The sequence below is a fragment of the Vombatus ursinus genome, unplaced genomic scaffold (genome assembly GCF_900497805.2).
Source record: "Vombatus ursinus unplaced genomic scaffold, bare-nosed wombat genome assembly UNPS02014789.1, whole genome shotgun sequence".
Taxonomy (NCBI): Eukaryota; Metazoa; Chordata; class Mammalia; order Diprotodontia; family Vombatidae; genus Vombatus; species Vombatus ursinus.
In genome coordinates this window covers 6946441-6958511 of record NW_020954567.1, presented here as the reverse complement: position 1 = coordinate 6958511, position 12071 = coordinate 6946441, and the positions used below count along the sequence as shown (strand labels likewise).

General features: G+C 35.6%; 1 protein-coding gene across 5 annotated transcripts in view; it reads right to left on the bottom strand.

Moving 5' to 3' along the window:
* Nucleotides 1–12071, bottom strand: part of DCAF6 (DDB1 and CUL4 associated factor 6) — a 161155-nt gene that overhangs the window by 57131 nt on the left and 91953 nt on the right. For 3 of the 5 annotated variants that reach the window (XM_027868427.1, XM_027868425.1, XM_027868429.1), the window contains one exon: nt 8740–8799. The exons of the other annotated variants lie outside the window; for them this stretch is intronic. In XM_027868427.1, the coding sequence (XP_027724228.1) occupies nt 8740–8799 (60 nt within the window). The remainder of the gene's footprint in view (nt 1–8739; nt 8800–12071) is intronic. 5 annotated transcript variants of the gene reach the window in all.

Sequence of the window (12071 nt, the reverse complement as noted above, 5' to 3'; positions counted from 1 at the left end):
TGTATAAAACCGGAACAGAGGCCATTCTGAAGCAATCAGTTTCCCATTTCCAAAGTTGTACAAGAAGAGACTGAAGACTGGTTCAGTGAGGGTGTTGTAAAAAGCATTCAAAAATCCTACAGTGAGCTGGACTACTAAACCTCTAAAGTTGTTTCCAAGTTTGGGATTCCAAGATTCTAATTTCTACTCTAACTAAAGGGATAAATGAAAATCAGACTGATGAGCCAAAACAGGCTGTACAGATGGGATAAAACACAAAAAGTAAACAGGAAGCACAGGTGGTTAAGAATTAATTTTTTTGAATCACTCTGGTTTTTATGAGCTACGATAACAAAAGAATTATATGATAGAGGTGAGATTCAAAGGCTGCTGCCAACATTCACTAGTTAAAACTAGTGACAGGTAGGTGGTGCCATTGTACATAGAGTGCTAGACCTAGAATCAGGAAGACTTGGGTTCAAATCCTGCCCCAGATACTTACTAGCTGTGTGACTCTGGGCAATTCACTTAATCTCTATCAGCCTCAGTTTCCTTATTTGCAAAATTGGAATAATAATAGTATTAACCTCCCAGGGTTGTTGTGAGATAAAATAAAACTACTTGTAAAGCACTTTGCAAACCTTAAAGCACTATATAAATGTTAGCTATTATTATTATTATTATTACATCATGCAAGATTACTTAATCCTTCTAAGTCTCAGTTTATCTGTAAAACAGAAAGAAACAGCTATAATATTTATCTCATTGAGTTGTGAGTATCAAATAATATAAAACATACAGAGATCTTTGCAAACTTTAAACAATCACATAAATGTCACCTACTAGGACTGTACATGTTAAACTTTCTGGCAAGTGTATGGTTTACTAAAATGAGTTAAATTTTTCAAAAAAAATCAATGATATTTAGTACACTGAATGTATATTTACTAAAGATTACTCTCCTTTAAAAATTCATTCTTACCATATGGCTGAGCACTTATGCTAACAAAAGAAATTCATACACTGAAATACCAACAAACACTAAAAATCAAATTTTTATATGTTAACTATCCTTTCAATAATAACACTGCCTGCTTTCAGGTGATTTATTCAGTAATTTATTAAGCGCTTACTATATTCTAGGCACTGTACTAAGTGCTAGGGATACAAAGAAAGGGGGGAAAATCAGCCTCTGCCTTAGAATTCACAGTCCAATGGAGGATAAAACATATAAGCATGTAGTTTTGTAAAACATAGAGTAAGTGAAAGATAATCTCAGTGGGAAAGGCACCTCATGGCTTAAAAGTGTCTTTAAAAAAATAGTAAGGTCAAAAATCTTTTATGGTAGCAATATCCTAAATATTTATAATAGTATTGAAGAACGTGTTGCTACTAAATGGCTAACTTAGTGAGCTTTCAGATATTTCAGATGGATGCTAAAATTTTGCTTTTTCCATTTTATTTTTTTAAATTAATTAATTAATTATTTGTTTTTTAGGCAATTGGGGTTAAGTGACTTGCCCAAGGTCACACAGCTAGTAAGTGTCAAGTGTTTGGTCTGAGGCCAGATTTGAACTCAGGTACTCCTGACTTCAGGGCCAGTGCTCTATCCACTGCGCCACCTAGCTGCCCCTTGCTTTTTCCATTTTAACCCAGAGATAATTATTATTTACCTGTATAACAATAACTAACACTTACATGAAACTCTGAATAAGCATTTTGCATTCATTATTTTATTCTCAAAACATTGCAAAGTTAGTGCTATGGTCAGATGCTTTCCCAATTTTATGGATGAGGAAACTGAGTCACAAAGCAGTTAAATGATGTCCCTAGGGTTACAAAGCCATTAAGCAGATGAGGCAAAATTCAACCTCAGGTCTTTCTGATTTTGGATCCAACATTCTATCTATTATACCACACTGTCTTTCCCATATGTATCTTAAAACTTGTTTATGGTGGAAGGCAATTCAGGGCATGATGCAAAATATTCAGGTAACAGATTTAGAAACTGTAGAGATCCTCTAATTCAATCCTCTCATTTTTAAGATTAGGAAACTGAGACCCTGGGATGATGAATAATTGCCTAAGGTCACAGATGTAAGTAAAAATAGCACAGCCAGGGTATGAACCCATTTCATTTGTCTCTACCACCAATGTTCTTACCACTATACCACAGCACTGGTAGTTGTGAACATTAGGGCACTAATTTTCTCTACCTTTTCCACTTTGGTTTCTTAAAAAAGGATTTGGTCAAGGAAAGGAAAAATTCTTTAGTACTGGTGGTTTTAAATGTTTTTTTAGCTGCATAGACTAAATTTAATTCACCTGACTAACATTTTTAAGTGACATTTTTTAGTTAGAATAAACAAGTGTGATAATTGCAATCAGCAGCAATTCAGCTTGGGGATGGCTCATCAAAGTTCAGATGTTTAGAATGATATGACTATTTAATTGGTAATAACAAGAATTATGAAGTTTAATTTTCATTCTAACATATGTAAGTATCATTTAATAGTTATTAGTAACAACAAAAAGAAATACATGAAATGCTATTGCTATTTGACAATAAAATTGCCCAAAGTTCCTGAAAATATATTCTATTTTACTGGTTGGAAACTGAGACCAAGAAAGCTGGCAAAATCTAAGAAACTGAATTAACAGGAAATTTGAAAATGAGATACCAGGAATTCTGTTTGCTAAGGTTCTTACTTGACTTACATGACAAAATGCAAATGAAACATAGTCAAACTAAATGTATGCCCAAAGCAGTATTAGCTCAAACAAAATAGAACTCCTTTATATAATGGTTTTGTGTTTAATCCGATACTAAGTATCATTGATTCTCTGCTCACAACACTTTGTATTTGTGTTCACTGTCATAGTCTCTATCAGTATCCTATTTCAGGCCCTAGCCATCACTTAGTCTGCCTACTGCATCACCTTTCTAACTGGTCTCCCTCCCCCTCTCTTGTATATCCCCTATTCAATCACAGGATCAAAAGTTTCAAACTGAAAGAAATCTAGTCCAACACTACCATTTTGAAGATAAGAAAACGGGCTCAGAAAGGAATAGTTTGCCTGTCATTTTTATGGAGAAAGAAGAATTTATGACCAAAGAAGAGATAGAGAACATTATGAAATCCAATGCATCTGATTATATTAAATTGAAAAGTTTTTGCACAAATAAAGCCAATGCAACCAAGATCAAGAGGGAAGCAGAAAACTGGGAAAAAAATTTTTTTACAACCAGTATCTCTGCATAAGGGCCTCATTTCTAGATTACATAGAGAACTCAGTCAAATTTATAGGAATACAAGTCATTCTCTAACTGATAAACAGTCAAAGGATATGAACAGGCAGTTTTCAGATGAAGAAATTAAAGCCATCTATAGTCACATGGAAAAATGCTCTGAATCACTATTGATTAGAGAAATGCAAATCAAAACAACTCTGAGGTACCACAACACACCTATCAGATTGGCTAACATGACAAATCAGGAAAATGATAAATGTTGGAGAAGATGTGGGAAAATTGGAACACTAATGCATTGTTGGTGGAGTTGTGAATTGATCCAACCATTTTGGAAAGCAATTTGGAACTATGCCCACAGGGCTATAAAAATGTGCACAGTCTTTGACCCAGCAATAGCAGTTCTAGGGCTGTATCCCAAAGAGATCATAAAAATGGGGAAAGGACCCACATGCACAAAAATATTTATAGCAGCTCTTTCTGTGGTGGCAAAGAATTGGAAATTGAGGGGATGCCCATCAATTGGGGAATGGCTGAACAAGTTGTGCTATATGAATGTAATGGAATACTATTGTGCTATAAGAAATGATGAGCAAGCAGACTTCAGAAAAACCTGGAAAGAATTGTATGGACTGATGCTAAGTGAAGTGAGCAGAACCAGGAGAATGTTATACACAGTAATACCCACATTGTGCAATGTCTAACTTTGATAGACTTAGCTCTTCTCAGCAATGCAAGGATCTAAGACATCTCCAGAAGTCTCATGGTGGAAAATGCTATCCACATCCAGAGAAAGAACTGTGGAGTCTGACTGCAGATTGAAACATACTATTTGTTCTTTTTTTTTCCTTCTGTTTTGTTTTGTTTCTTCTTTCTTGTGGTTCCTCCTATTGGTTCTAATTCTTCTTTACAACATGACTAATGTGTAATACGAATATATATGTAGAGCCTATATTAGATTGCATGCCGTCTTGGGGAGGTAGAGAAAATTTAAAACTCAAAAGCATATGGAAGTGAATGTTGGAAAAAAAAACAAAAACGGGCTCAGAGTACCATTCTAAACATGCTACCACCTTAATCTTCTTAATGGATAGTTCTGATGATGTCATTCCCAGCTCAAAAGCCTTTAACAACTCCTTGCTGCTTCATGAATCAACAAATATTTTGGCCTCTCATTCATGGTCCTTTACAAACTAGCATCAGTCTACAACTCTGTACTACTCTATACTCAAAATCATGCTTGATTAGTCCCCTCACCAAATATGTCCATGATTCTCTACACCGTGTCTTTGCTTATGTCGTTCCTGAATCCTAGAACATCCTGCCATCCACCTTCTTCTTCTGAAACTGGATGCTTGCTTCAAAGCCCAACTTAAATGCCCCCTCTTCCACAATGCCTTGCCTGATTTCCTACAGCCAGAAATGATCTTTCCTTCCTCTGTATACTCAGATAATTGTTTGTCCTTCTTACCTACTTGTCATATACTATCTGTAATATTTGTAATTTATGCAAATGTTTTAAACCTCCACTTCTAGGTTTTAATCTTGAAGACAAGAGACTATCTCTTTAGCACTTGCACATAGCTGATTCTCTCTCTCTCTCTCTCTTTTTTTGGTTAGGCAATGGGGTTAAGTGACTTGCCCAGAGTCACACAGCTAGTAAGTGTTAGGTGTCTGAGGCCAGATTTGAACTCAGTTCCTCCTGAATCCAGGGCTGGTGCTCTATCCACTGTGCCATATAGCTGCCCCATAGCTGATTCTCAATATGGTAGATTAAAAACTATATGGTTTTAACTATTTCTATGTCCCCTTGCCCAAATTCTCAGAAGGATCTTTTACACAGTAAGTACTTCATAAATGTTTGCTGAATTGAATTGCCAGAAGTATATTTCCACCTCTAAGCAAAGCCCCTTACCAACCTCTCTATAAGTTAATGCTAGGGTTGGAAAGTGTGAGGATTCTTCAGGGGAAGTAGAACAAGGAAGAGAAGAAAACAAGTCATCAAAGATTAACTTTGTATCCTAATTTCAAATAATTTTTTTGAACAAAGATTCTTATTCTTTCACAAACACTAGCATCACTTGAAACAAGGCCAGAAAAACTTACTTTAATTTTTAAAACAAAAATTTCGATGGAGAAGCAGAGGATATATAGATATAGATATTTCTATCATCTAGCTCCTTCCTTTGTTCAACAGCCTTTAGGAGGCTAATGGATGCAGGTGGGATGCAATGGGAGCAACTGGACTTAACCATACCTAATGACAGCCTTGTGTAGCTCTCTGATCTTGTGATAATCACACTTGGCTTTCCAAAGGCTCAGAAAGACCATTGCTTCTGTCATCATCTTTCTATTTCCCTTAGAGCCATTTCTGGAAGTGACTTAAGAAGATTAATATATAACAGTATATTTTTGTCATAATGAGGATGAACCCCCAATCAATAGGAAAGATCCTGCCTGAACCTAAAGACCAAAACGAAAAACTATAATCACAAACAGTACACAGAAGAGCTTTCCCTTCAATAAGAGGAAACCTTCCCCGCTCCCCACTATATTTAGTCGTAAAACTCTCATTGTTTCTTTGAAAAATATAATGCATTTATGCTCACAAGATATTATTAAGGATGCATGTAACTGGAAAAGATGGCAAGCTGGTCATTTAGCAAGAATAAGAGATAACAGTCAAGGGAGTAATACAGAGGTACCTCTAAGACACTGAAAGAAAAAAGTCCTTAGAAATCTTAAAGAGAGCTCCTCTGGAGGATCATTGGAGAAGCATGGATAAGAGTCATATACAAAGAGGAAGGTATGAATATGCTGTCATCAGCACCGACAGAGGATGTTCATGGCAAACTTCAAACTTTGTAGTAATTCATCACAGAAAAAACTCAAGTGAAAGTTTCATTTTCAAATTCAGTGCTCACCAATCAACCTACTTTTGCTCATGAATACCTAGAAAAACAAAACTGGCAAGTTCTGGTTCTGAAGTTAAGACTTAAAGAAAGCCTGACTATTGAACAGTGAACAAAGATTCTGACCATTTAGCACGGCCAGGCACCACACAGGTGCTCAGGAAATGCTTACTGAATGTAGCACACTGCTCAGCTGAAAATGGTAAGGAAACCCCTAAAACAAAGGACATCATGTACAGCTGCTCTTCAGTTTTACAAAGACATTCTTACTAAAGTAGTAACTCGTACTGAAAATTACTTGGCAATAATGCTTACTCAGATTACTTGGTTGTCTTAAGAGAAAGAGGAGACTGTTTATTGCCTACCCTAAGCTTACGTAAAACATGCACACATACACACACATCATCCTACAAGCCTAAGTTTTGCACCTTATGTGGACTCAGATACCTTACTGACAAACAGAGAATGTCATCAAAAGATAGTGAGATGTAGCCAATGGCACATACTGTACCAATAGTAAGGTTTACCAGATTTCCAAGTAATTCACCGTATATTCATACATGGGAATGTATGTATGCATGTATATATTCCGCTCCTGGTAATTTTGCTGTGCCTCAATTTCCACTACTACTATTCCTTTCCCAACAAGAAGGTATGTTCTGATGATTAATAAGATAATGCTTATGAGGCCGTTTTCTTAAAGAAAAAGATATTAAAAAATTTCAAAAACCCTTAAACTTAGAAAATCTCCTATGCTGTTATTGTAGAAATATTAATAACCTCTGGCAGTAATTTTGGGTATTATAATACTAATGCACACAACAGCCTGGTAAATGAAGCACTATTAATATTTTGTATAGCTTCGGCAAAATTTACAATCTACAAATATATGAATCTGGCTTCAAACTACCTGGTAATATTCTCACTGCTTCATACTGATATCTTTATTTGATTACAGTTTCAGCAAAAAGCCTGATTAATCAAAAAGCATTTTTGGATAATTTATTATAACATGCTATTTATGACTGTTATGACTTTTCTTGATAATCTTCAGTATTAACACATTACAATAAATGTCCAAACACATAACACAAATCTAATTTCTAATACCTAAAATTTATTAATCAAATCAAAATATGATTAATTCAATTCTGAAGAGAAAAACTTTAGCAACCAAAGGTCACCTCTGGCCTATGACTAAAAATTGTTTTTATTTTTAACTGTTTTAAAATGAGTATATGAATATACAATTCACAATTATTTCTGTTCAATGACCTCTTAGACTCTAGGTATTTATGAAAAAAGGTATTACAATAATGCATTACATACTCAAATATGAGAAGAATAAAATATTTCATAGAAGTTAATTTTCTAGATTTCTGAAGATTAAGAATATCTGAAGATCAATCCCTTTTATAAATGTTAATCATTTTTGGGTAGAAATTACTTAAAAGCATATAATATATTTCCCTGTTTTCTTAAGCAGAGACACAGCTTTGCATGACTCAAGGACATCATTATGAACATCAATTACTCTCTGCTGTAATACTGTACCTCCCCCACCTCAGCAAGCCTGTCCTTCCACTAAAGTAGCCCAAGACTCCTTTGCTTTTTACAGCTTTCTTCCCCTCCCTCTTTGCCAGTTGTCCCTTCTTCCTAATCTTCTGCCTCCGTCTGTCCGCCCCTAGAAATCCATTCCTCCCAGGGCTTCAAATCTGTGGAAAACCAGGCTCTGTAAAATAGAACCTTTCTTTCACACACAATTTTAAGTCAAGAGGCTCTGGGTAAGGGCCTAAAGTTGGATTCTCCCTTCTCCTTAGACTGATGACACTTTCAGTCTTTAAATATGTGTTTATTACATCTACATACAAAGTGTAAAACCCTATGCCTTTCCCATTTCCTCTTGGATTCAAGTCGCCCATGTCTCAGAGGCTGTCAGAAGTCTGCATACTGAATGGGGATTTTTTTGGGGAGAAGGAATGGTCTAGACCTGGGATTTCATCAGTTTAGGGAGTTCCTAACATGGAAAGTCCCTCCACTGATGCAGATTGGCAACATGTTTATAGCTCATCATCCGGGACACTGAGAGGTTAAGTGACTTGTCCCTAGCCACATAATGAGGATGTGTCAGAAGGAAGGCCAGTCCTTCATCCCCTACATTACACTCCCTCTGCTTGGCAGGGTGTTACTCTAAGGAAAATCAAAGCTATTATTATTACAGAGAACAACAATTACAAAATCTGAAAAGGGGTCCTGGGCAAAAGTCCAAATTCACCCTACAAAATATTTTAAACTGCCTCAAAAGACAAAGAGAAGACTGTCTACTCTAGTTTTCACCTATACCTATCATGTTATAAGAAGACTGCTAAAAGTTGGCACCAGGGCAGGGGAACAATTGGTTTTTACCCTCCCTCTGGAGAACATCATTTGTGTAGGAAAGAGAGGCTCTCATGCCCAATCCTATTTAATGGTGTCTAGTTCTATGAAAACAGGCTGTGGCTATCAGTCGTTATAAGAGGTTACGAAAACAGAAAGAGCTTAGTTTATGCACTGCAATGAAACTACGGATGGGCATGGCGCATCTCCAGTTGCACGCACCCTGTTGCTCATCAAGGGACATGGATCCGAGCTGTTTGTTAACCACAGAAGAAGGAGAATCTGAAACAAAAATGAGATTTCAACTTAAAAATAAGCAGCAGAAAACTGCACAGCAATGTCATGATCATCTACAAGCTTAAAAACAAACATATAAAGGCAGGGGAAGAGAGGTGAGTGCTGTGGGTATGTTTCCCAAGCAGTGAGTAAGCAGAGCCGTGGGGCCAGATACATTACTCCAGGCAAGATTTAGTAACCTTGAATACAGATTGAGAACTTAGAAAATTATTCTTCTAGTTTCATGCATATACACTTTCCCCCACATTTTTTTTGGATAAGAAAGAGGTGCTACACAGATAGATCCATAAAGGGAAGCTCACGAAATGGCAGTACATAATACTCAATCATATTTTTCTTTCATCTATTTCTTAAATCCTTGAAAGAGCCTCTCAGAAAGCTGAAGTGCTCACTGCTTTTTGCTGGGATGTTGTTTTATCAAGTTTGAAGTGAACAACAATTTATCAAGAGCACTAGAATCAAATATTTTAGACAAAATATCTATAGGAGAAATATTCAAGAAAGCAAATGATACCACAGAACCATAATGAATCTTCCGAAAAGTGGTGTTATTCACGCTATATAAAGAGGGTGCAGTGGAGAGGCAGCATAATGTAAAAGGGGCACTAGTCTAACAATCAGAAGTCTAGAGTCTAGTCTTGGCTCTGCCATAAACTAAGTGTATGACCTTAGGCAAGTCACTTAACCTGTCTAGACCTTAGTTTCCTTAACTAAAAAAATGAAGGAGTTCCTCTGAAACATTTCTGTGGTCTTATGATTCTGATTATGTAATATGAGATAATATAATATAATATGAATCTATGAGTATAGAACGGGCCCACTTGTCTTTGCCATGAAACGTAGAAATGTTTTAGTTACACTTCTGCCCCATGACAGGTGCCTCCTGCTTTGTGGCCTTTTGAATCTCCACCTAGGTGCCCCCTCATTTCCCTTATAATAGAGTCATAGGGGATGCTGGGAGAAAAGAGAGGACACTCTTTCCCTCAAAATGCTCAGGATGGCACTCTGATACCCCCCAACCTGACATTTTTATAACCATATTATAGCTTCATTTTCTTTTGTTTCCATTTGAACATGTTAGATATCATTTATTTGCCTCTTTTAAATAGTCCCAGTGAGTCAGGCCAAGTTTCTTTTCTACGTATTTAAAATCTGTTGTCTTCTAATTTCACCAGTTTTTTTTTTTTCTTGTTCTAGTTTCATGTGTTCAACTGCAACTGGTCATCAAATAAGCATTCTCTCTTCAACTATCCTTATTAATCTCCTCTAAAAATTATCCAGGTCTGTTCCTCAGCTTTAACAACATGCCATAAAGGAGTAGAGGGACTAAAAGTTAATTCAAGTACCAACCCAATCCATTAATGTTTATGTTTCTTTTTATGATTGCTTCAGACTAGATATCTGCTTTAGTGCTTTTCACCATTCTTTGGGTATCATTTTTAAAGAAAGGACAATAGTTTGGTTCTTAGAGATAATGAGAAGTATAATGATACCCCTTTTAAAATTAAGCAAAAAATGAAATTTGGTCAACAGAGAAACAATTGCTGGGAAATACTGCAAGAAAGCTCATGGGATATAATATAATCATCATTAACTTTTCCTCAGCCACCAGCATTCATTATAAGACAATTTCAAGATAATACAGTTAAGAACAAAAAATAACTACTTAAGAATTCTTTTATTTGCTTATGACTATTTTTCCACATATTAAAAGTCTAAATCTTATAGGAAGCACTACATTGTGTTTAGTATTCTCCCAAATCACCTAAGATATAAGAATGAAACCAAATCAAATGTTTAAAAAAATCTGCCACCACCTCTAACAAACTAATCATTTACTATGCTAGAGAAAATGACAAAGCAGAGATATTCGAGGACCTTAAAACAGAAAGATAACACACCTGTCTAAAGAATACCGAGATGGTTATTTGCTACTTTTATTAAAAAAAAAAACCAAACTAATCTATACTCTCTCAAATCCTAACCTTTAAGACAACTTCTTCATGGATCATGACTAGAAATCTATTTTTAAACTGAGGTAACAAGAGTGAGGCCAACTGCTCTTTCAGAGAGGATATTCTAGTACCAAAAACATTCTGAATGACATTTAAAAGATCATCATGACAAATTCAAATACAGTAGTAGACTACACATTCATAAATTCAATGTTCACACTGCCATCCTTATATTTTACACCAGATTTCTAAAAATACTTCCAGGTACTAACATGAGTTTCAATACAGTAGCTACAATCTAAAAATACTGTCACTAACTTCTTACTAGTGACAGTTGACCACATTTTCCTGAGAGATAAGGGCATAAGAAAATACAAATACTGGACTATTATTCTAAGGGCCAATTCATTGTAGTAAGAAGCAAAAACTATACAATACTTCCTCTATCTTTTATCCCAAGCTTATAAATCCCAACATAAATATGCAGTGGGTCTGGATTACATTATTTCTCAAGAGTCAATCATTTAGGGTACGGAAAAAATAATCTTACTTCAAATGTGAATATTTCCCACTGCTAATAGCATAATTCTGCAACATTCCCATTTTTAGGAATTATCTTTTGGGAAGCAATAAAAAAATTCACTTAAATATCTAGTCTAATGATCTAATAACCTAATGATTCTAAAAGGCACATGACTGAGTCACTTACATCTAAAATTTTATTACTTTCTAAGGTAAAGATGAACTTCAAAATAAAAATTCACCTAGTACTCATGGTCAATCACTAGGCTAAGTGCTCTAAGTTTTGATAGGATATATTTCAATAACTTATCACTTGGTCCTAAAAAAACTACTTAACATTCTGGCATCACAGTTTCCACATCTGTGAAACAAAAAAGTCATTACTGTCCTGAATCCCAGAAGAGAAATATGGTATTCATCTTCATAATTATATGACTAAATGTGTAATTCCCAAAAGCCACTGTGGAACTACGTGACATGTTTTATTCCTGGAACACTCATTTCAGCTACGATCATCTGATGAACTTACCACATCTGAGGCAGTTTATTAGAGCTACAGAAATGATCTGATAACATCATATTTGACCTACTACACGTATATGTTCTGATGGACTTTTTCCTTTTAATAAGAAATGTACACAAAGGAAAAGTTTTTAGTTGACCTTATTAAATAAAGGGCTGAGTAACAGATCACAAGGCACTCATATGTGAAATGGACTATGAATGATGTACATGGGGCTGCACCCATGAGAACCTGATGCAGGAAAGCAGAGGTATCAA